Source organism: Podarcis gaigeae, assembly GCF_964106915.1.
Source record: "Podarcis gaigeae genome assembly, chromosome: 9".
NCBI classification, from domain to species: Eukaryota; Metazoa; Chordata; class Lepidosauria; order Squamata; family Lacertidae; genus Podarcis; species Podarcis gaigeae.
The window spans coordinates 77,280,433-77,306,367 of NC_139685.1; the positions used below are offsets into that span (position 1 = coordinate 77,280,433).

At 43.4% G+C, this 25,935-nt stretch overlaps 2 protein-coding genes across 4 annotated transcripts in view; one reads left to right on the forward strand and one right to left on the reverse strand.

Annotated features, from left to right (window-relative positions):
• The window catches only part of LOC310852802 (uncharacterized protein), a 62,574-nt gene extending 38,494 nt beyond the window's left edge, over window positions 1–24,080 (reverse strand). The window contains exon 1 of one of the 2 annotated variants that reach the window (XM_083756836.1): window positions 24,010–24,080. The gene's annotated coding sequence lies outside the window, so the exon portion shown is untranslated. Of the gene's footprint in view, window positions 1–23,934 lie in introns of both variants that reach the window. The other variant, XM_083756840.1, reaches the window with a different exon arrangement.
• LOC310852804 (CD209 antigen-like protein C) overlaps window positions 1–25,935 on the forward strand; it is a 114,889-nt gene that overhangs the window by 85,362 nt on the left and 3,592 nt on the right. The window contains exons 1-6 of one of the 2 annotated variants that reach the window (XM_083756844.1): window positions 11,063–11,173; window positions 11,639–11,738; window positions 13,161–13,280; window positions 19,822–19,932; window positions 22,096–22,194; window positions 23,077–23,163. The exons of the other annotated variant lie outside the window; for it this stretch is intronic. Coding sequence (XP_083612970.1) covers window positions 13,190–13,280; window positions 19,822–19,932; window positions 22,096–22,194; window positions 23,077–23,163 — 388 coding nt within the window. The 5' untranslated portion in view covers window positions 11,063–11,173; window positions 11,639–11,738; window positions 13,161–13,189. Of the gene's footprint in view, window positions 1–11,062; window positions 11,174–11,638; window positions 11,739–13,160; window positions 13,281–19,821; window positions 19,933–22,095; window positions 22,195–23,076; window positions 23,164–25,935 lie in introns of those variants that run through there. 2 annotated transcript variants of the gene reach the window in all.

Genomic DNA, 25,935 nt, shown 5'->3' on the forward strand with positions numbered 1-25,935 from the left:
TTTTGTTCTGTTTTGTTTTATTATTATTATTATTCTGTTAAATTATTATATAGTTTGTACTTTGCCTTTTAAGGGGAAGGGTCATGGCTGCCTGGGAGTGGGCCTCAGCCAATAGATTGGGTGGGGCAGGTTCCACAGAGGGGGATGCATTGGGACACCCGATCTCAGTGATCACGGGCAGGAGGAGGAGTTATGCTAAGACCAGACCATGTCATTACCGAGGAGGCAGGTTTAGTTGTTGTTTGAGGACTATCCCTGCCTCCAGGTCTGGTCCTGACCGGAAGGATACAGTAATCAGCAAGGGAAACCCACATGACCTGAAAGTGTTGCTGTGCAATGCCAGGTCAATGATGAATAAAACCACTGCCAACCACGACCTGATTGTGGATGGAGGATTTGACCTGGCATGTGTGACAGAGACCTGGTTGGATGAAGCAGATGGGCCTGTCCTTGCCGCTGCTTGCCCACCAGGTTTCTCTTACGCACAGCAACCCAGGTCATGTGGGCGGGGAGGGGGGGTTGCAGTGATTTTTAGGAAGTCATTAGTCTGCACCAGGCGTCCTATTGGGAAGACCCAGTTTTCTGAGTGCATGTTCTGAAAGTTGGGCAATAGGGGCAGTACAGGATTCCTACTGGTGTACCGACCTCCCCGCTGCACCAAGGATTCCCTGCCCGAGCTGCTTCAGGTCGTGGCGGATATGCTCCTGGAGACACCTAGCTTGGTTGTCCTGGGGGATTTTAACATCCATGCCGACACGACCTTACAAGGGGCCGCCTGGGACTTCGTGGAAAGCATGGCCTCCATGGGGCTGTCCCTGAATAAGTCTGGCCCAACCCATAGCCGTGGGCATGCCTTAGACCTGGTGTTCACCTCTATGGATGTTGGTGATCTGAAACTAACTAAAAGCGAAACAAAAGAAGTGCCATGGTCAGATCACTTCCTGGTGCAACTGGACTTCTCCGCAACCCTTCCCCTCCACAGGGAGGTGGGACCGATTCGGATGGTCCGCCCCCGCCACTTAATGGATCCATTTGGCTTCCAGAGAGTGGTAGGGGATGCTTTATCCCAAGTTGATGGCCTTTCAGCTGATTCCCTGGTGGCACGCTGGAATGCGGAGTTAACCAGGGCTATTGACTGTCTGGCTCCGAAGCGCCCTCTCCGATTGCATGGAGCCTGGACAGCCCCGTGGTTTTCCCCGGAGCTGAGGGTGATGAAACAATCGTTGAGACGGCTAGAGCGCCGGTGGCGGAAAACTCATTCTGAATCAGACCGGACACGGGTTAGAGCTCAACGTCGAGCCTACCAAGTGGCAATGGCGACGGCGAAGAGGGCCTTCTTCGCCGCCTCCATTGCATCTGCAGAAAACAGCAGCAGGAGACTTTTTCAGGTGGTTCGCAATCTATCGGAACCACCTGTTCCACCGGGGCCTGGTAGGGACCCCAAGATCTCCTGCAATGCTTTTGCAAAGTTTTTTGCAGATAAAATCGCTCAGATTCAGAAGGAGGTAGACTCCACAGTGGGAGCAGGGCCAGGGTGGGAGAGTGCTAGAGTTCTGTCTGGTCCTGTTACATGGGATCATTTCCAATCTGTTACCTCCGAGGATGTGGACAGGCTGCTTGGATGAGTGAAACTGACCACCTGTCTCCTTGATCCTTGCCCATCCTGGCTGATAAAAGCGAGCCGGGAAGGGCTGGGCGATGGGCTCTGCGGGGTGGTGAATGCTTCCCTCTGTGAGGGAGCCTTCCCAGACCCGCTGAAAGAGGCGGTCATTACACCGCTTCTTAAAAAAACATCTTTAGACCCAGCCAATTTGGCCAACTATCGCCCAGTCTCAAATCTGCCATTCTTGGGCAAGGTGATTGAGCGGGTGGTTGCTGAACAACTCCAAGCACGCCTGGCGGAAACGAACCATTTGGATCCCTTCCAATCGGGATTCAGGCCTCACTATGGGACTGAAACTGCCTTGGTCGCGCTGGTTGATGATCTCCGGCAGGCTAGGGACAAAAGTGAGAGCTGTTTCCTAGTTCTGCTGGATCTCTCAGCGGCCTTTGACACCATCGACCATAACATCCTTCTGGACCATCTAGAGGGGCTGGGAGCTGGGGGCACTGTCATACAGTGGTTCCGCTCCTTCCTTCTGGGCCATGTCCAGAAAGTTGTGGGGGTGTGAGTGTTCAGACCCCTGGGCTCTCACTTGTGGGGTGCCTCAGGGTTCTGTACTCTCCCTCATGCTTTTTAATATCTATATGAAGCCGCTGGGAGAGATCATTAGGGGGTTTGGACTGGGTGTTCATCAGTATGCAGATGACACCCAGCTCTACCTCTCCTTTAAATCAGAACCAGTGAAGGCGGTGAAGGTCCTGTGTGCCTGGAGGCAGTTGGAGGTTGGATGGTGGTTGAATCCTGACAAGACAGAAGTACTGTTTTGGGGGGACAGGAGGCGTGCTGGTGTGGAGGATTCCCTGGTCCTGAATGGGGTAACTGCCCCTGAAGGACCAGGTGCGCAGCCTGGCAGTCATTTTGGACTCACAGCTGTCCATGGAGGCACAGGTTAACTCTGTGTCCAGGGCAGCTGTCTACCAGCTCCACCTGGTACGCAGGCTAAGACCCTACCTCCCCGCGGACTGTCTCGCCAGAGTGGTGCATGCTCTGGTTATCTCACGCTTGGACTACTGCAACGCGCTCTACGTGGGGCTACCTTTGAAGGTGACCCGGAAACTGCAATTAATCCAGAATGCGGCAGCTAGACTGGTGACTGGGAGTGGCCGCCGGGACCACATAACACCGGTTCTGAGAGATCTGCATTGGCTCACAGTACGTTTCTGAGCACAATTCAAAGTGTTGGTGCTGACCTTTAAAGCCCTAAACGGCCTCGGTACTGTATACCTGAAGGAGCGTCTCCACCCCCATTGTTCAGCCCGGACACTGAGATCCAGCGCCGAGGGCCTTCTGGCGGTTCCCTCATTGCGAGAAGTGAGGCTACAGGGAACCAGACAGAGGGCCTTCTCGGTAGTGGCGCCCGCCCTGTGGAACGCCCTCCCATCAGATGTCAAAGATATAAAGAATTACCTGACATTCAGAAGACATCTTAAGGCAGCCCTGTTCAGGGAAGTTTTTAATATGTAATGCTGTACTGTTTTTAACACTGATTGGGAGCCGCCCAGAGTGGCTGGGGAAACTCAGCCAGATGGGCGGGGTATAAATAATAAATTATTATTATTATTATAGCTGAGATAACTCACCGGAAACTGGGCTTAGGTCCAAGTCCTGGATTGGGGTGAGTTAGTGGTTAAAACGGTGGTTTATCTATTTATTTGGGAAAGACTTGAGAAGGACTTAACAAGATGGCCAACTCTTTGAAGGAGCTGGGTGAAATGATTCAGCGTTCGGAAGCAAATGTCTGCACTGATATGCAAGACTTGAAAGGAGAGATGAGAAGAATGACTGCTACAGTAGAAAAATTTACAAAAATATCAGAACATGCAAAAGAGGTAGCTGATGCAAACATAAACAAAATAGAATCTCTGACAAAAAGAATTTCACAAATGAACGACAGACAGCACAAAGGAATTTAAAATTCTCTGGTATTGCTGAAGACATTGGGAATAAGGACCTGGAAAAGGAGATGTTAGAATGGCTCAAAGAACAAGGAATTGAAATTGAGCAGAATGAAATTGAGAGTGTGCACCAGGTGTTCACATCACGAGGAGGCTCTGGACTTCCCAGGGATGTAATTATGGCATTCACAAGAGAGAAGTTAAGCGATCAAATTTATAAATCACTCCAGCAGAAAACAGACCTGCAGTTTAAACAGCAAAAGGTCATAGTGAGACTTTTCTCAGGAAACGCTTCAAGACAGGAAATGTATGCAGCAGTTTGCACAAGCTCTCTACAATCATGAAATCTTCTTTACCTAGGCCTACCCTGCTACACTGCTGGTTTTTAAAGACGACAGGAAATATTCAGCTAAGAACCCTGGTGAAGCATTTAGGAGTTGGAATACAAGGACAGACTGAGCAAGAAGTCTCAAGTTCGGAAGAATTACAGGTAGACCATCAGGGAAAGTCGAGTGAAGAATCTCAAGAAGCTCCAGTGCAGAGATAAGAGAATAAAAGAAGACAGAAGTCAAGAGAGGAAGGAAACAGCAAGAAATAATATATACTTGTTGTTGTTTAGTCGTTTAGTCGTGTCCGACTCTTCGTGACCCCATGGACCAGAGAACGCCAGGCACCTCTGTCCTCCACTGCCTCTCGCAGTTTGGTCAAACTCATGCTGGTAACCTCGAAAACACTATCCAACCATCTCGTCCTCTGTCGCCCCCTTCTCCTTGTGCCCTCCATCTTTCCCAACATCAGGGTCTTCTCCAGGGAGTCTTCTCTTCTCATGAGGTGGCCAAAGTATTGGAGCCTCAGCTTCACAATCTGTCCTTCCAGTGAGCACTCAGGGCTGATTTCCTTCAGAATGGAGAGGTTTGATCTTCTTGCAGTCCATGGGACTCTCAAGAGTCTCCTCCAGCACCATAATTCAAAAGCATCAATTCTTCGGCGATCAGCCTTCTTTATGGTCCAGCTCTCACTTCCATACATCACTACTGGGAAAACCATAGCTTTAACTATACGAACCTTTGTTGGCAAGGTGATGTCTCTACTTCTCAAGATGCTATCTAGGCCTGTCATTGCCCTTCTCCCAAGAAGCAGGCGTCTTTTAATTTCGTGGCTGCTGTCACCATCTGCAGTGATCATGGAGCCCAAGAAAGTAAAATCTCTCACTACCTCCATTTCTTCCCCTTCTATTTGCCAGGAGGTGATGGGACCAGTGGCCATGATCTTCGTTTTTTTGATGTTGAGCTTCAGACCATATTTTGCGCTCTCCTCTTTCACCCTCATTAAAAGGTTCTTTAATTCCTCCTCACTTTCTGCCATCAAGGTTGTGTCATCTGCATATGTGAGGTTGTTGATATTTAGAAGAGGCAGAGGAACCAGAGACCAAATTGCAAACATGCGCTGGATTATGGAGAAAGCTAGAGAGTTTCAGAAAGACATCTACTTCTGCTTCATTGACTATGCAAAAGCCTTTGACTGTGTCGACCACGGCAAACTATGGCAAGTCCTTAAAGAAATGGGAGTGCCTGATCACCTTATCTGTCTCCTGAGAAATCTCTATGCGGGACAAGAAGCTACAGTTAGAACTGGATATGGAACAACTGATTGGTTCAAAATTGGGAAAGGAATACGAGAAGGCTGTATATTGTCTCCCTGCTTATTCAACATATGCAGAATTCATCATGCGAAAGGCTGGGCTGGATGAATCTGAAGCCGGAATTAAGATTGCCGGAAGAAATATCAACAACCTCAAATATCAATATATACTAGAGACATCTAAAATAGGCTTTTGTAAATATATATATGTTGCTTTTTTCTGATATAAACTTTCCAAGAGCGAAGGGAGAGGAGTGTGGTTCTCCAAGATACCATGAGACAGGGATCTTGGAGATCCCTAACTGAGTCTCAGGGGGGAATGGGGAGGGGGGTTGAATGGGCCAGAATTAAAAATATAATATATGTACACAGTGGGATTCATTAAAATAAACAGTAGTCGGGATAATGGATAGATCTTTAAAGGTTTTATCTTTAAATGTTAACGGGCTGGCCTCAAACACCAAACACTACAGAGTACTGACACTGGCAAAGAAAATGAAAGTGGATATACTATGCCTTCAGGAGACACATAGAGCCAAAGCAAACAATAGACCTTTGTTATGCTCTCAGCAATGGGGCCTAATAACAGAATCAAAAGTGACAAGCAAGGCTAGAGGGGTCGCTATACTATGTAATGCAAATCTTAGGCTGGAGGTTCTGAGCCAGAAAAAAGATAATGATGGTAGATTTATATTCTTAAAAATTAAAGTGTCACAAAAAAATCTTTACAATAGCTAATATATACAGCCATAACACAAGACAGAAAAAAAGTTATAAAGAAAACCTTGAATAGACTGCAGCTTTATGCTGAAGGGGAAGCTATTGTTACAGCAGACTTTAATTGGAATATAAAGAACGACAGTACTTTCAGATTATCTAAATGGGGATTAAAGGATGTTTTTGAGAGGGGAAACCCCAACACCAAACCTACCTTCTTCTCCAACAGACATAAGACTTTCTCTTATATTGACTGTGTGCTAATTAAATAAGGGAATGAAATCAGTGTTAGAACGGCAAAGACTATGGGAATATGGATTTCAGACCATGCTCCACTATTTGTGGAGCTGGGACTAGAAGAGGATGGAAAAAGCAGGAGATGGTGGTACAATAACCTAATAATGGCAAAAGAGATGGACAGGGAATATATCAGAAAACCAATTGGTTGGTTTGGCCGAGATCCCGGTAGTATGGGACACATTCAAAGCTGTTATAAGAGGACATTGTATACTGAAAGAGATTGTGATTAAGAAGGATTGATACTCGGGGAGACAGGAAAAAAATTAAGAGATTGAAATTTTGCAACAGCAACAGGTTCAATTTCTAAGGAGCAGACAGGAGCAGTTAAGAAAGTTAAAACAGGAATTGGATGAGCTGGATATAGTTGCAGTGTGGAAGAGAGATAATATGATCAAAAATGATTTTCAGAGAACCTCAATAGGATCATATAAGAGACTGGTAAACTATTTAAAGAAAAGAAGGGATAAACAGAGGGTGAAGGCCATTAAGACCAGAAGGAAAATACTTACACAAAGCTCTAGAGAATTAAGGAGAAAATTTGCAGAATTCTATCAATCTTTATATAAAGAAGAAAATTAAAATATTAGTAGGGAAAGTTTAGGGTTTAAAATTGAAGAAAGTGATAGATTAAGACTGAAGGAGAAAAATTCTTTGGAAGAAATAGAGAAAGTACCGGTAGTTAAATCATTTAAAAGTAAGAAATCCCCAGGATTAGATGGAATTATGGCAGACTTTTATAAAAAAACAATTGATATCCTGGGCTCAGAACCCATGTTTAATTTAAAAAGACTTCAATTTCTGCAGTTTACTTTGGGATTCATATTGTGTATGCAATAAATATAAATATATTCAATGAAACTCATCATCTGTCAGGCTGTGGAGATTCAGCTCCCTCCTCCTCTTTAGCCATAGATTTGCAGGACAAAAGCCAAAAGAGTCGCTTAGCATTTAAAGAGTCTTTAATGATCAAAGCAAAAGAACAAAGCAGCCATTCTTGGAATGAAGGTGTTCCCAATTTAGGTTTCCACCCACTTCCCCCCTAGTCAATTCCACGTCTAGCAACCTGACCTGGCAACCTGTTTTTTGTGTAGCCACCTTATCGGCTCTACGTGACCTTGGACTGATAGGCTCAACACGAGAGAGAGAGAGAGAGAGAGAGAGAGAGAGAGAGAGAGAGAGAGAGAGTTCTTCTTCACCTTGTTGTTCACCCCAGTTATTCTCAACTTTTGTCTTCAGAACTATGCCCTTCTGCAAACCACTGCTCCAAATCTATACTGCTCCACTGCTCCTGGGTAGGTTCAGATCCTGGTCAGGAGCATCAGAAGGTGGAGGCAGAGGCTCCCACCATTCCTCATCAGAGAAATTCCACAGCCTGGTCTCTGACATCACCCAACAGAGTGGCAGAATGAAGGAAGCAAGAAGAAAAGCAGATAGTTGTGATTTTCACATCTCCCCACTAGAAATGCAGTCTTCCCCAATCACACTGTAATTCACAATGTTTGTGCTACTGCAAGATTTTAGCTGGCACAAGGGATCCTTGCCCCACTGCAATGCCATCACCAAAACTGCTCTCCAGGTTGTGGGAAAACTTCAGAACAGATTGCAGGGAAAGGGGCTGAAAATTGCATCGAACAATGAGAAATTCCTGCACTGACATTATGTCCTACTTAGCTCTATGTGAAATGCAACCCAGAATTCATCCAAAAAAGAGTTTGGGCACCTCTTTTTTAATAGCTCTCACAAAGCATAATTGAAAACTGCAAAGTATTCTTTGTATATTTGGCTTTACTGTGTGACTCAGGGGGGAATTGGTTTTTGACCCTGGGATTCCCAGCAGAAAAGGAGGACATAGGAGGGGAACATAAGAGATACTTCATGAGCCAGTTTTAATAGGAGAATAGGATAGAAGAAGAGTTTGGATTTGATATCCCGCTTTATCACTACACGAAAGAGTCTCAAAGGGGCTCACATTCTCCTTTCCCTTCCTCCCCCACAACAAACACTCTGTGAGGTGAGTGAGGCTGAGAGACTTCAGAGAAGTGTGACTGGCCCAAGGTCACCCAGCAGCTGCATGTGGAGGAGCGGGGAAGCAAACCCAGTTCCCCAGATTACAAGTCTACCGCTCTTAACCACTATACCACACTGGCTGCATGTATTGCATGGGTCTTTGGTCTGATCCAGCTGCAGGATTCTTCTGAGGCTTTTCAGCCAGGCTGATCGTTCACCTTGTCCCTGTGCTCTGGTGTGGTAGCAGTGGCTGGAGCTGGGGCATCAGCCAGGTGGCAGCGCATTTGGACCACATGCCGGTGGTGGACCTGAACTTCCAGTATGTTAGCCTTGTAGGAGACGGGTCCAGTCACCCTGGTAAGAGTGGCGGGAATCCAGGCAGGGCCATCCCCAAAGTTCCAGATGTCCTGACCAATCCGATGATCTTGTCCGCATTCTTGAACCTTACAGACTGAAATACGCTCAACGCAATGGAAACAGACTTTGCTCTGGACACCCTTTGAGATTATCCCATTAAATTGCCTATCTTGTTTTCTTTTTCTATTCTTCCTCCATATCTGGCTTGACTCAAAGACCTCCTTATTGGAAACTTGAATGATGGTTGGGTTATATATGAAAGGACATTCTATTTCTTTTCTCATGAGCAAAACACGTGGGTGGATTTAAAAAAAAAGGTGTGAGAGCCTTTAAAGAGCAATTCTTAACTTAATATTGCCTTTACATTTTCTAACAAATAATTTCTTCCTTTCCATTTTTACAATATTTCTTAAATTACTCCTCACAGAGCCCCTCCTGTGGGCTTTTGCGGGTGATGGGGGAATTCCCCCACCTCCTGCAAAAGCAAGCAAAAGCCGCACAGCCTTTAAAGAGCTCGCCACTCTTGGGGTCTTTTCCCCATGGAGAGAGAAAGGACTGACTGGCCGAGTCAGTCCCTTCTCCCTCCTGTGGGCTTTTGCTGGAGATGGGGGAAATCCCCCACCTCCCGCAATAGCATGGAGAAGGTCTGGAAGAAGTGCATAGGCTGCGTGCAGCCTGTCCGCTGCTCCCAGAGCTAGGGGTGTGTGTGTCATATTTTTTTCCTTGATTCCCCCCTCTGAAAATTAGGTGCGCCCATGGTCAGGTGCGCCCTATAGAGCGAAAAATACGATAGTTTTGTTTTGTAGAGACATGCAGCTAGATTCTGTAGGCTTTCTTTTGTTTTTGTAAGCTTCTAAATAAACAGTTGATAGAATAGACACACGGGTGTCGAGTTATTGAAGACACCACATTGACACAGACAAAGCCATTTTATGCTGCGTATAAACTCTGCTAAAGTCCGACAACCGAGAAGAGAGTGCAGCGTGCAGTGGAAGCTTGTGGGCGCCATAAAAGTGTCAGAGTGCTCGTAAATGAGACTAATTACAGTACCGAGGCAGCAGACTCCGTGGGTCAAAGGATTTACGACCCACAAACTTCAACAGCCAACCACTATGGAAGGAAGAAGCCTTGGCCAAAAAAGATAAAGAAGATTAGCAAAATAAATTACAGAACTATGCAGGACAAAATATTACAAAAAGGGCAATCGTTCAATGAATATTTTTAAAGCTTTGTGTATAGATTCTTACATGAGACAGAATAATTGCCACACACAGGAAGAACAAATATATAGTTTGAGTTACTCACTTGTCCTTTTATTAATCATTTACTGTGTCAACACAACTAGAAGTTATTAATATTGCAGTTGTTTTACAAGGGTCTATTATAATGACCAGAATGTAATGGATATTTAAAAGGTTTTGAAATGCAGAAATAAAACAAATAATCAATCCATCAATTCTGTCAAGTTTTGGCAGACTGCCGGCTTAGAAGAGAAGAGTTTGGATTTGATATCCTGCTTTATCACCACCCAAAGGAGTCTCAAAGCGGCTAACGTTCTCTTTTCCCTTCCTCCCCCACAACAAACACTCTGTGAGGTGAGTGGGGCTGAGAGACTTCAGAGAAGTGTGACTGGCCCAAGGTCACCCAGCAGCTGCATGTGGAGGAGCAGGGAAGCGAACCCGGTTCACCAGATTACGAGTCTACCGCTCTTAACCACTACACCACACTGGCTTAGGTAATCAGCATGTAGTGGCTGTAATTACAAGAAGATTTATTGCATACAGTCATTAACCTCGGAGTCACGCACACTAGTGGCTGCTCCTCAGAGAGTTGACCTTCATCTAGGCCGCTCTCACTGTGCTGATAAGATACATTCTCTTCTCCTGAGAAGGGGCGTTTTAGCCCACTGCTTTCGGATGGCTGTGGAAAATGCAGGTCTTTCTCTGCCTCTTTTGACTGACTGCCCCCCCCCCACACGGACTGCTCATCTTGACTGTGGGAAGTCCAGTCCGTGACAAATTCTAGCACACGGGGGCCATTTTATCTAAATTATATAATTAGGTATTTGAACAATAGGTATTAATAATTGTATTCTAAATTGGTATTGTTATAATGAGGCTATTATTGGATTGTAATTGCAAAGTAATAAAAATTATTAATCAAAGAAAAGAAATATCCCTGAACATATGAGAAAATAAAAACTGGGATACAGCAATGTTTGAGTGTCTACCAAACACAGTAGGTTAATTAGAGGCATTAGAAAAAGACACACCTTCCAAAAATGGAATAAAACAAAGACCATTGGATGTACTTCTAGATAAGTTTTTAAAGGTTCAAAAATAAAACAGTAATAACTTTTGGGGGAAAATAAGTAGTATACAAGATCTGAAATAAACATTTTCCTGGGTTTATGCTTTATGTGGCATGCTGATTGGCTATGATGAGCAGCCAATCAGGAAATGGTATAGCCTAAAGGGGAGGAGTTCTGGAATGCCTGACATCACAAGGGAGGTGGTTCTTAGCCAGTGGGAGGATGAAACAACCTTAAGAAGAAATTAAAGGAGAGAAAAGATTGTTCCATGACAACACCAAGGTATCCAAACAGAAATAAGTCTGATGGGTGAACTACTTTCCTTACAAGCTATGATATTTGCAGGGTCTCATTCCAGGGCCAAAAGGTCACTAAGAGGGAAAATGATAAGCAGGTTTATAAAACTTCAGATAGTTTTTCTCTTTTGAATACTAGAATCCAGGGTCATCCAATGAAACTGAGTGGTGGTATATTCTAGGGCCTTGTACAGGTGCCCTGCTCTGACCCATGGTCCCAGGTTGTAAATCCAGATCCAGATCATGATCCAGAAAATACAGTTCTTGAAAAAACTCATTTCCTAGCATATCAAGGGCTGCTAGATCAGATGGCTTTGAAATGGGATTAGACAACAGTTCTATTCTTTCTTGAAGCCACAGCATCAGATGTCAGGCTGCGTCTTTGCAAAAAACACACAAAATGACACACCTGGAGAGCCTGTGTAACAGTTTCCCTCTGCTTCTTTTCCAGGACCAACACATGATCTCCAAAGTCTTGTTAGATTCAATTGGATTTATATGCGTCCAACTGAGACCGGAGCGAGTACTCCATCTTTTCTGATGACCAGGAGGTAGTTATATAATTAAATGAATATACCTTCTATTAAGGGTGGGGAAGATGTGGCCCTGTGATGGAGGGAGTTGACACCCAGGAACATCTGAAGACCTCATAGGTCCCACACTATCTATTAAATGATGAACATCTTACTGGAGTCCTGTAAGCTAGATGTCCAGGAGTTAAGAGAGAGGAATAGGATACAAAATGAGAATGTGCTATATTACCTAAAACAATTTTTAAAAATGCCTTGGAATCCATATGGAACATCCTTTTGGCTTAAAAACTGAGATTGATCCAGCAAAAGAAAATGAAAGACATTTCAGTTATATTGGACTCAACAACAACTTTATGTTGGATTGTCTTCTACTACTACTACTACTACTACTACTACTACTAATTTTTTATTTATACCTCGCCCTTCCTGGCCAGATCCGGGCTCAGGGCGGCTAGCACCAGTAAAATTACAATAAAAACATAAGGGGGGGACACAAATTTAAAATACAGGTTAAAATACAATCTAACATGCAGCATAACTTTAATAGTAGCCCATAGATCAAAACCATAAGGGGGGGGAACATAAGGGTCAGTCTGAGTCCAGACCAAAGGCCACGCAGAACAGCTCTGTCTTGTAGGCCCTGTGGAAAGATGTCAAGTCCCGCAGGGCCCTAGTCTCTTGTGACAGAGCATTCCAACAAGTTGGGGCCGGTACTGCAACCCCGCGTAGAGTGAGCTACAATAATCAAGCCTGGAGGTGACCGTCGCATGGATCACTGTGGCCAGATCAGGACGAGAAAGTAAGGGACCAACTGCTTAATACGGCGGAGATGGGAAAATGCCACCTTTGCTGTGGCTGCAACCTGCACCTCCATGGAAAGGGAGGCTTCGAAGGTTACACCCAAGCTCTTGACAGAAGGCACTAGCAGTCACTGAGCCCCCACAAAAGATGGGAGTTGGCTCCCCAATCTCATGTCGTCCCAACCCAGCCAGAGGACCTCTGTCTTCAAAGGATTTAACTTCAACCGGCTCCCACACAGCCATCCAGCCACAGCTTCCAAGCATCTGGTCAGTGTGTCCAGGGCTTGGTCAGGGCAACATATTGATGACAACCCAGCCCAAAGCTCCGGACAATCTAGGCAAGGGGGCACATAAAGATATTGAAAAGCATTGGGGAAAAGATTACGCCCTGTGGGACTCCACAACACCCTGCCTAGCGCCACCCTCTGTACCCGACCTGAGATAAAGTAACGCAGCCATTGTTGGACTGTGCCCTGAATCCCCATGTCGGCAAGGCAGTGGTTCAAAAGTTCATGATCGACCATGTCAAAGGCTGCTGACAGATCTAAGAGAATCAGCAGTCCCGACCCGACTGACAGTCACCGCTCTATACCTAACGTGCTCATAGTCTTAATCTCCATTTGTTGTTGTCTCATTCTAGCTTGTTGTTTCACATACAAGACTGAGAGGATGGGGAAGCCAGCGCCCGCAAAGCCCGCAAAGCCCGCAGCGCCTACAAAGGCTGCAGCTCCAGAAGGAGCAGAAAAACCAGAAACTAAAAGTGGTGGTCTGTATACAGCACAGTCATATGCAATGAGGTGTCTCTTAAAGCAGAGGAATGCACAGGAAAGGGAGGTTGGTTGGGGAGACAGGTAGAAAGTGGAACCAGACATGTTGTGCCTGGGAAGAGTGTGTGGAGAGAGGCCTACGCAGCTACTTGGGTGGCAGAGATCCACTAAGCCGCATAGAAACCTCAGGAATCAGCCCACTCTTTGCTGCTGGCTGTTGTGTTCCTTTACTGTGTGCAGTCCAGAATGGCTCTACCATTAGGCAGAATGAGGCAGTTGCCTCAGGTAGCAGGTGCTGGGGTGGGTAGAGATGTGTAGACCACACAAGCTGCACTGCACCTCCTCAGTTAGTCTGCTGCCCCATCAGCAGCATCAAAACAGAGCCCACGGCCAGCCCAGTAAAGCTTCTGTATGTGGAATTATGTGTACAGAGGGAGTATCTTGTCCAGGGCATTGGGTATAGGAGGTGCAAGGGACTTCAGCCATGTAAACATGTTGAGGCCTGGGTCCCATCTCCTGCAGTACTGAGGGGCTAACATCCCCAACCATCACTGGGCACCCTATGTGTGCACCCCAACCCTTGCCGGGAGACAAGGAGCCAGGAGGGGGCTGGGACAAGCGACGGGATCTTCACCTTCTCTCCCCCCAAACTCCCCCTGGCAGTCCAGGAGTCGAGAGGGGCCTGGGGCAAGTGAGAACGATCTTTGCCTTCATTCCTCCCAGCCTCTGCCTGGTATCCTGGCAGCCAGAGGGGGCTGGGATGAGCGAGGGCAAAAATCGGCTTCTTTCCTCTGCCTCCTCCTCCCTGCCCTATGCCACACTTATACAAATCTCCACATTTACAAAAAGAAAACAGCCAAATACATTTATTCTTCAACTTCCTTTCCCCCTTCCAGGGTTCCTTCTAATTATTATCCTCCTGCTACTGCATATTCTAATTACTCCATATAAGTTATACGATATACAATATACAATATCTTTATTGTCATTGTCCCATGCAGAACAATGAAATTGAAAACTACATAAAGCTACTATAAAACTACATAAAAACTACATAAAACTACATAAAAACTACATAAAACATTCAAAAACCCCTAAAAACTCTGAAACCCCATTTTAAAATACACTAGAGACCCCTTTTGTTACTCCATTTAAGTATAACTTAAATTATATAAATTATTTTATCCATATAATTTATAAATTATTTTATCCATATAAATTATTTCTCACTTTCTCCCAACTTAATTATATGCTGCTGAATTTACTTTAATTCTGCTAGCATTTATATTTGCTAGTTATCAGAAAAGTTTCCTCCAGACTTCCTGCTGGATATGGATAATGGAGGATGACAGAGACTGCTCGCTCTGAGCAGCCTGATTGCTGTGAGAATCAAAGAATGGGGCTCTGGCAAAGCACCTTCTCAAAAAGAGCCTGAAGGAAAAGTTCAGGTTCTGAAGGGTCCAGTGGTGTCAAAATATGCTCTCTAGATTCTCCCAAAGCTCCATAGGGAGCTGAAAAGATCCCAGATTGAGCTCAAACACATGGCACAATTGAAGACCCACAGCAAGCTGCCTCTGGTGCCTCCATTGAAGCAGTGACATCTCCAAACAAAGGAATTTGGACCAATTTGACAAGGCAAGAAAAATAATTTAAGGTAGTGTCAATAAAACCATTGGATCCAGACTAGGGTGGCAAAGAGCAGGTCCCCCCCCCCCCCCGGACGTGGGTGTTGATCTGCATGGAAAAAATATGCAGGGACTGAATTCAGAATGAGAAGTACAGTCTAGTGATTATTTTTACAAGCATTCCAGGTGAATCATTTTGATTAACTTGTGATTTCTCTAAATCTCTGGATGCAGAATTTTTGTGACTTTACAAATATCTTCCAGCAAGCGGGTCAAATCACAAAGATCTATAAATGTTGTGGAATGGAAGAGAGGAAAGTGGGACTTTGTGTTTTCCTCCCCCCCCCTTTTTCCTTTTAAAAATACATTGTGTGTGTGTGTGTGTGTGTGTGTGTGTGTGTGTGTGTATGCCTCCTTTTGATAACCCAAAGGAGATGGACATTGTGAGACTGAAATTCATCTGAATTACTTCGTGGATTGCTGATTTTATTATTATTATTATTATTTTGTAATACATAAACTAAGGATTAATTTTTATTTTTATTCACTCTGTGCATTTTTACAATTTTTTTATTGGGATCTGACGGGGTTAGATACTAACTGGTGACAAAGGGTGGAAATATACTGATATAGTGACACAGTGCGGCCCAAAAATTAATTGCAGGGTCTTTTTTATTTCCTTTTAAAGTATTTCCCTATAATAAAGGAAAGATACCATCTAGTGACATTATGATATGGCTATGCTAAAGTCGGCAAGAAACCACCTCCAGGCCCATCACAACACCAAGTCAGAGAAAAGGTTTAATTGTAGAAGGAGACACAAAGTCTGATTTGACATTAGAATTCCATTAGAAATGAGAAAAGATATGGGGGAGGGTATACAGAGACTAGGACAGAAGGCTGATTTTAATGCGCAGGCAGTCCAAAACTTATCAGCAGAAATTGCAGAACTGTCACATAAAACTTCAGAAGTAGAGAAAACCGTACAGGATTTAAAGGTGAAAACACCCAGCTTGGAGGAATCATTTAAGAAAGTAGAAGGGGAGGTAAGAGAAACAAAGAGGAGCAAGAAAGAATGAGGGGGGGGGTGCTGCTGAAGCAATCAAATTGCTTTATGAACAGACTCTGGATGAGACCACAGTTTTGGAAGTACATCTAAAAGATTTGATTCATAGTTTGAGATTTGCCAGAAGATACGGCAGTGGAATTAAATGAAAAAATAATGAAAGAACTTGAGAATTTGAATGAAATGGGTGAAGAAACTGTTAAAGTGGCAGTGGATAGACCTTTTCGTGTAAAATCAAGATATGCTAACACAAAAAATCTGTTGGGTGATTGGTTTTTTTAAAAAATTCAAAGGGATTTAAAGACAGAATAATACAGTAGCACTATCAGAAAAATCTCAGTTTGATGACCAGAGAATAATAATTTTTAAAGAAATCCTGATGGGACTACTTTGGAAAGGAGCAAATTACAAATATCTGATGGACACACCGTGATAAAACAAAATCGCTTTTCATTGGGAATACCCTGAAGGAGTCTCCTTTATATTTAAAGGGTGAAAGCAGAGATGTAGAGATCCCACAGAAGCAGATAAATTCTGGAGAAAATATGGAAAAGAATTAGCAGGAGAAAGAGCATTTGGTTTGGAGCCACAACATGAAGAAGAACCAACAGAGGGGGAGAAGAGAGATAAAAGAATAAAAGACAAAATGGCATTGATAATCTTAATGTGGAATGTAAATGGACTCAATAATAAAACAAAAAGGCATGGGATTGAACATGTGGTAAAAATAAATAAATTTGAACGTGATTTGGTCTCAGGAAATGCATATTGCGATGAAACACAGAAGAATTCTGATCAATAAAAGATTATTGAAAGGACTTTGTGACCTCTGACTATACAAAGAAAAGAGGCATAGTAATGTATACAAAAACCAGAATTAGATGCACAACAATTATTTAAAGATGAGTAAGGAAGAATACTGATAATATAGATAACATCACAAGGAGAGAGGAAAAAAGAATATTAATAGATGTATATGAACGGAATGACAAAAAAATCTGACTTTTAAAAGAGACGAGGAAATCTTATTTGAATATATGAATGAAAAGATAATTTTGATGGTAGATATGTATGGTGTAGCTTCCCTGGAATGGGACAGGACTAGAAGAAGAAGTGATACAAAAGAAGGGAAGCTACCTAAGTCTAATTGATATGTGGAGAGAGAAACACCCACTGGACAGACAATTTACATTTTACTTGTCTGAGAATAATTCAGCGAGTTGAACACACTCTGTATGGACTTCTAGAGATTTATAGACGAAGGTAAAGAAGGTAGAAATTTTACCCAGGACATTATCAGATCACAACTCTATTATTATGGAATTAAGAACAGAGCAAAATTGCTGATTCAGACTAAATGAGAATTTATTAATTTATTAATATTAGAAAAGGGGGGAATATTAAGAGATTATTCTGAAATCAATCTGAATCAGGAGACAATTTGAAAGTGGTATGGAATGCAAGTTGAGGAGTCTAAAGATTTTTTTTTTTTTAGAATAAGCTTTTTAATAATCACCTCTTTCAGTGGGTCTGGGAAGGCTCCCTCACAGAGAGAAGCATTCACCACCCCATGGAGCCAATCACCCAGCCCTTCCTGGCTCACTTTTAAAGATCAAGGAGACAGGTGGTTGGTTTCACTCGTCCAAGCAGCCTGTCCACATCCTCGGAGGCAACAGATTGGATGAGCAACTAAAATCCTCAGTGATACACTGGACAACTGATATCAGCCATAATAATAATAATAATAATAATAATAATAATAATAATAATAATTTTTATTTATACCCCGCCCCCCCAGCCAAGGCCAGGCTCAGAGTGGCTTACAAGCAATAATAAAAACAAGCTGAATGATTACAACTTAAAAACAACATTAAAATACAACATTAAAATATTAAAATGTAGCCTTATCGCAGGAGGAGGAAAAGAAAAAAGAAATTGAGGGAGGGAATCAAATTGGCTCCAAGCCAAAGGCCAGGTGGAACAACTCTGTCTTACAGGCCCTGCGGAAAGAAATCAGATCCTGCAGGGCCCTGGTCTCATGAGGCAGAGCATTCCACCAGAGCCAGAGTTGAAAAGGCCCTGGCTCTGGTTGAAGCTAATCTAACTTCCTTAGGGCCCGGGACCACTAGGGTGTTGCTATTTATGGACCTTGAGGCTCTCCGTGGGGCATACCGGGAGAGGCGGTCTCATAGGTATGAGGGTCCTAGGTCGTGAAGGGCTTTAAAGGTCAAAAGCAGCACCTTAAATCTGACCCTGTACTCCACCGGGAGCCAGTGCAGCTTGAAAAGCACTGGGTGAATATGCTCCCATGGCAGAGACAACGTGAGGAGCCTCGCTGCAGCATTCTGCACCCGCTGGAGTTTCTGGGACAGCTTCAAGGGCAGCCCCGCGTAGAGCTCCAGTAGTCAAGCCTGGAGGTGACCGTCACATGGATCACTGTGGCCAGGTCAGGGCGGGAAAGGTAAGGGACCAACTGCTTGATGCGGTGAAGGTGGAAAAATATTGCCTTGGCTGTTGCTGTAACTTGCGCTTCCATGGAAAGGGAGGCATCAAGGATTACACCCAAACTCTTAACGGAAGGCAATATAGACATGGAAGCATGGGAATGATTGCGGAGTATGGATATAAAATTCATAGCATGCTATGGTTTAATAGAAAATTATATGAAAATGATATCTTGTTGGTATTTAACAGCGAGTAAACTGGCAAAAATGTATAAATCTAAATCAAACAAGTGTTGGCATTGTAACGAGAATGAAGGTTCTTATTATCATATGTGGTGGTCTTGCAGTAAGGTTAAAACTTACTGGGAAATGATCTACATTTAATGTTCAAAATAACTTTTGTAAAAAAAACCCAGAAGAGCTTTTCTTTCCTTCCTTCCTTCCTTCCTTCCTTCCTTCCTTCCTTCCTTCCTTCCTTTCTTTCTTTCTTTCTTTCTTTCTTTCTTTCCTTCTTTCTTTCCAAATATACTTTCCTTAAAGATTTCTTACATTTTCTACAGATTAGTTTCATTTGTTGAGACATTAGTGTTGTATTAGGGAGAAAAGGGGGTAAGAGGTGAAGGGGGAAATGGTGAGTCAGGTGGTGTCGGGTGCCAATGTTTCACCTCAGATCATACAAATCTTTCGCCTTTTGAAGCTTTTCTTTTGGGAATTATAGGGACAGAACTACCCAAATTGTATAGAAATACATTTATTAGAAATACATTAAGTAATTATTGGCAACCTGCAACGTTATACAATGTGAGAATGAGACATTACGATACTGACAATATGCAGAAATGGCAAAAGTTACGGGAAGAATAAGAAATCGAGATAACAAACGTTTTATAAAGGAATAGAAACGGTTTATTGAATATTTACAGATATGTTGAGATAAAAACATTAGGAGGATTATGATAATAATGTGCAGTTTCATAAGAATATATACAGGTATTTAAAGAATATATACAGGTATTTAAAGAATATATACAGGATAATTAAATAAACAGGTTAAATAAATTGGGATATGCAGAAGCTATTAAAAATAAATTTAAGGAACCACAGAAAGAGGGGGAAGTCAAACTTTGAAATGTTAAAATGATTGTAAAACTAATGAAATCTATAAACATGAAAAGTATAGATTAAAACTGTTTTAAAAAGGAAAAAGATAGAGAAGTTTCCTCAAGCAGCAAGGCATCTCGCCTTGCTTCCTCCATCTCCTTACCTTCCCAAGGATCCACCCCCTGAACCACTGAATATCTCTGGCTGATGCCTACCACAGTGTATGAAAATCCTTTTATCTGGGGTGGCAATGATATGTTGGCTACCGATGGCTAAAGCAGAATTTTCTTTCTTCAAGAATCTGGTTTTCAGAAGTTTGTAACCTTCATGAAATCTCCCACGGGTGAATACATTGTCGTATTTATGATAATCCTCTTTACTGCGTTGACACTGCTGCTTTTCCTGCTATGTAAGTACATAATTGGCGTACTTTGCTACTACTGTCCTGGGCTTTGCTTGAATGCCAATATCATTTCCAAAAAGAGATGGTAGGATCCAGTTTCCATTTACCCTCTCTCTTTGATATCAGGGAGGGAGTTACAGCTGTCACCCATTGAAAGCAATGTCACTGTTTTGTTCTCCCTGAATAAGTGAGTTCCAGCACTTGGAACAAACACATAGACTAACATAGAGCTTGCCATTCTCTGCTCCTTTCCCAACTAATCCTCATTTGCTGAGGGAGATCCCCCATTCCTGATCCTCTCCACCCTGCCCTCTGCTAGGGCTCCAGTCCCTTGAAGGAAAATGCTTGGGGGAAACAGGCTGCAGAGGAAAAGGTCATGGCCAAAGTGGGCGTGTCCAGAGCCTACCTAAATATCTAGATATATGCAGGGCCTTTTTCAGCCGGAATTCATCAGTTCCAGGCCCTCTCAGGTGGGCGCCATTGCCATTTTAAGAGAAGAATTCATGCTGAGTTCCAGCACCTCTTTTTGTAGAAAATAGCACTGGATAGATGAGCCCTTGACCTATTTGCACACCTAATTCATTTTTAAAGGGTACTCAAAAGTAAGCAAATCTCAGGTGGAGGGAATCAAATGATCCAAGAATTTGCATATTTTAAGCACGTGGCAGAGCATGAGGCAGCCTGGCAAATGCAAGACTGTAGGACAAAGAGGAAATGTCTATCTAGACAACCAAAAATCTAAAGCTCTTGAGGCATCTAATCATAAGCCTGCATTTTTATCAAAGCTTATATGTTTGATCAGGGCTTGTATTTTAAAATGAGCTTAAAGATTTTCAAATGTTTATGCCAGGCAAAAGACCAAATGCCTAAGAACCTTGACAATGTTTTTCCTCCTAGACAAGGGGGCCCCCTGATTTATAGCAGAAAACATTTCTCAAAGTCGTAAAAAGGGAATTACAGGCTGAGAGCAGGACACTGACCTTGCATGTTACAGAGTACAATTAAGCTGTAAGAGTGGTCAAAATTAAGAGTGGGTAAATAGTAAAATAACACCATGTGCCTCCCATTAATCTTGAGCCATATTTTCCTAAGGTTAAAAGGTCAAGAGCAGTGAAAAAGGCAACTGGCTTGGCTGGAGAAGATAGGTTTCTTCCTATCTTATTTTGAGGCTGGAAACTGTTCCTTCCTTTTTTACTTTGAGAAGATTTCTTTTCCTTTTAAAAGGTTATTTATGTATTAAATATATTGGCTTAAATGTAATTATGCAAAGGATTTAAGAAATGCTAGATTCTTATTTCATATAGTTGTAAGAGTTGTAACTATCCTGAAATTAAGTCAGCCACCAGCCCAGCCCCCCTGCCAAGCAGGAAACATCATTAGATATATGGTTGTCAGGCCTTTTGTTTAGAGACCTCCAAATGAAGGATATCTTTCAATGATGATGTGAACTCAAGATCCTTGAAGATAAAAAGTTAAGATTAACCATCTGTTTTGGAAGGCAATAGGGCAAGGAGGGCAAGAGGTGAGCTGGTAATTAAGATTCCTTGTTGAGACACATGTAAGATATATTACTACTTATTTGTCATTTATAGATATAAGAATATATAGCTTTTTGTGTCCCATAAAAGGGCGAAAGGAAATGGGTGTATCTTTTGTGATTGGTTCTAGCAAACAGCCAATAGGAATTTCAACCAGGCTGATTGGACAGAGGCAGCCACAGGAGGAGCAAGGGGGCTGGATTAAGGAAATATAAGTGCTGGCCAGAATGGCAGGAGGCCAGGCCAGAGCTTGGTAACCTTATACCACTGTGCCTCTCATTTATTTGTCTGACAAATAAATTACTATTTTAATTTCTCTATTGCTGCGTTGAATATTTCATTCCAGCTAAGCGTTAACCACAAGCAGGGTGCTACACTCTCAAAGGAAGACCAAACCATCTGATGACAGAAGTAACAGGCCAAATTGAAACAGCGGCTGCCCTGCTGGTCTGAAGACCTACCAAGGGCTGAGAGCAGGAAATATTAATAAAAGTCATAGCCATGGTTTTGTTGATTTGATTTCTTATCTGCCTTAGAAGTCAGCAATTTAAATTCAATATTAAAAGCAGTATCCCCTCCCCCAGACAGCCAGACATTTTAATCATTTCTTTTCTACCTACCTCCTCCTCAGATCAAAAGGAAGTAAAAAAAAGAGACGAGTTTCAAATGGCAATTGATATGATTCGGACCTTTGTTGTTGGGCTTGATTCAATCCATGAAGACAAGGATGGTAAGCATTTTTTATGCACATCCTCACTTTTGCTAGACCCTGATTAATTTAAACAGGCTTCAATTCCTGTAGCTCACTTTGGGATTCATATTGTGTAAGCAATACATATATTCAATGAAACTCATCACCCAATAGAGTTTATCACATTTCATTGCTCAGCAGGAAGAAAAGCAGATGGTTGTGATTCTCACATCCCCCCACTAGAAATGCTGTCCTTCCCTATCAAACTGTAATTCACAGTGTTTATACTACTGCAAGATTTTAGCACTAGCACAAGGGAACTTTGCCCCCACTTCTCCCTGCATGCCATCACCAGAGCTGCTCTTCAAGGTGGGGAACAGATTGGAGGGAAAGGGGCGGAAGATTGCATTGCACAAGGAGAAATTCCTGCACTGACATAATGTCCTCCTTAGAATTATGTGGAATGCAACACAATATTCATCAGAAAAAGAGTTTTGGTGCCTCTATTTTCTTAGATCTCACAAAGCATAACAGAAAACTGCAAAGTATTCTTTGGATATTTGGCTTTACTGTGGGACTCGAGGTGGGAATTGTTTTGTGACCCAGTGATTCCCAGCAGAAAAGGAGGACATAGGAGAGGAAGATTAGTGATACTTCATGAGCCAGTTTTAATATGAGAATAGGATAGTGGGTTGCATGGGTCTTTGGTCTGATCCAGCTGCAGGATTCTTCTGAGGCTTTTCATTGGTGATCTCAGCCACAGAGAATCAAGTCTGTCCTCATATTCATAAGAACCCGATCCTTGAGCTGTGCTTCTTGTTTCAAGCTAGAGATTTTGAAAATGTTTGAAAATGGTTTCTTAATATTTGCAGATTGTTATTTCAGATACTCTTTTGCCTTAAACTATTTCAAATCTTTTAGACTTCGGAATACTTGCTGTAGCTCAAAACAAATCAGAGGAAATGCGGTATCTTGCCAACAAAAATGATGAACTACAAAAAGTAATTGGTAAGCTACCCTATGATGCTGAAGAATTGTAGTGCAGTGGGAACCTGCCCTGATTCTGCCCCAGCTGAAAGCCCCTCCACTAGCTGAATACTCTTAGAGCCAGAGCAGAGTGCTGCTCTCCTTTGCATCCAGCCACCCTAGGGAAACATCAGAGATATTCAGTTCAGTTCTCTTGAACTTTCGAATTGATTTAGCCTATATGGTTAGGAAAGAAAAGACTTTGCCATTCTTTGCTATAACAGAGACAATCAAAACAGGTAAGGTAAAAGGCCTGTCCTTTATTATTTTCACCCATGAGAGTCCTGCCTCTGCAGAGACAATCAAAAGAGGTCAACTGAAAGAGAGAGATTCATGAGCAGCACTTCAAAGGCAACTTCCGCCAACTTGGTCAGAGAGACTGCTGGGCAGTGGGGTGATTCGTGCAACAGCAAAATCTCTCTCCTGTTTCACAAGCCCATTATCAGAAAGTGTAAAGTGATTATAAAATTGTCTATAAAGCTTTAGATGCGAAAGCAAAGAATGGGAATGAATGCATATTATATCACTTGTACATAAAAAGCAAGCTAAAGATGTCCAGCACCAAAACACATTTTGTGAGAATCGTATAATGCCATTTCCCCTCTTTCTCTTTGACCTTTGGAAATATGATTGCTTTTAAAGACATTGTTCCAAAACCAGGTCTAAATCCTGATTGACATGGATTTCATAGAATCATAGAATCATAGGACAAATAACCCCCCCCCCACAGGACACATAACCCCCCCAAAAAACCTAGGTCTCCCCCAACAAACGTTTGAGACTAGCTCCCCTAAATCTAAAAGATGGATCAAACTGCGGTGCCGCTGCCCTGCAAGCTCTGATAAGCTCCTCCCACAGCTAATCACCTGACTCAACAGAAACCCTGCCCCCCTTGACCTGAAAACTGAGTGGTTTTCTCCAAGAGCATCTGGATCTGGTCCACAACCACCCTCTCAAGAACCTTGCACAGGAATGGGAGATTAGCAACCGGCAGGCAGTTACTTAGATTTTCTGAGCACAAGGAAGATTTCTTAAGAAGTTGTTTTACCACTCCTGCCTTCAAGCAGGCTGGGACCAGCCCCTCTTCTAAAGAGGCATTAATCACCTTTCTAGTCCAGCCAGCTGTCCCCTCCCTGCTAGTTTGTATCAGCCACAAGGGGCAGGGTCCAGTGTGCAAGTGGTTGCCCTGACCGATCCAAGGACCTTGTTCACATTCTTGAACCTTGTTGGATAACTGCCCGGGTCCGGCACGTTTCCCTGCGCCAGAAATCCCAGCCAGCAGCAGAGCGGCAGCGTGTGCATGATGTGTGAGTGAAGAGAGCGTCCAAACGCTGTTTTTGCCTAATCTAAACAGCTTCATTTACAAAGACAGATAAAACAAACGATCCCATCAGAGACCGGAGCCATAGCATTTATCTCTGACTCTTCTCCGGTGAGAAGTGAAAGTAACTTCACAGGCAAAGAACTCAGCTCCTGGATGTAGGAAGCTCCTCCCCAGATGCAGGACACATAGAGGTTAACCCTATAACCACCAAACCTCACAAACCTTACTGACTGAAACATGCCCAACACAATGGAAACAGACTCTGCTCTGGACATTCTTTGAGATTTGTCTGCTGTAATAGCAGGGTGGGTCAAGATGCCAGGGGATGCAAGCAATTTTATCCACAAATGCTTTGCAAGCAAGTCACAGAAAGCTGCTTTCAGTTGTGTCATCTCCTTTGGGCCAGACTGTAGCAGGCCCCACACTACCTGGGAAGGAAACTCTGCTGGATAGTACAATGGAGGAGGCAAAGCAAGGCTTCTTTGTATCCTTCACTGCCACTTGGAAGGTTCAAGGATGAACCCTCACCAGTAGTTGAATGCATTCAATCAGATTTTTCCTCCACTTGCGTTCAAGCCATCTCCCAAATTCTTTTTTCGCCCTCTCCTCTGCAGTATACTAGGGGGCAAAACAGGCTGTATGAAGTGGGAGAGGGTACTCAGGGCCAATTGTGTCCATGGCCCAAGCCAAGGCAGGGGGTCTTCTGGGTAGTTGTGCCCACCTTGTGGCACTCCCTCCCCCCAGATGTCAAGGGAAAAAAACCTACTATCTGACTCTCAGAAGACATCTGTTCAGGGACGTTTTAAATAGTTGATTGTGTTTTAATTTTTTGTAAGTAGCCCAGAATGGTTGGGGGGGGGGACCCAGTCAGATGGGCAGCATATACTTTGTTGTTGTTGTTGTTGTTGTTGTTGTTATTTGGTTGTTCCAGAGATCAGCCAAAACTCAGCAGGAGCACCTGTCAGATCAGCTGGAAAATCCCCCAGAGCCATTTGGAAGCCCACTGGATTTGGAAGCCCACTAGATCCATCCTGTCAGCTCCAGCAGGGAGAATGCTTGGCAGCAAACTGGGTGGTAAACCAGCAGAATCCCTCATCTGTCCCAGCTGCCCAATGCCAGGAACCTACTTTCTAGATTCCCCTCCCCCCCCCCACAACTCAACAGAGGGCCTGGAAAGAGAAAGAGAATTTTGATAAACCACAACTACTCCCCCTTCCCAACCTTCACGTCTGCCCTGATTCTGCCCTGAGTATCCAGGTGGAAACAAGTAGGTGAGGTTCTTGACTGTGCTCCCTGTTCCAGCTATGCCCACCCAGGTATTTATTGCATCATCAACATGGGTTGAAGAGTTAATGTTTTTCTTGTTTTAAGATTTCTGAGCTTCCCAGATGAATATATGTTATGACGTGGAGACGGAAATCAACTTAATA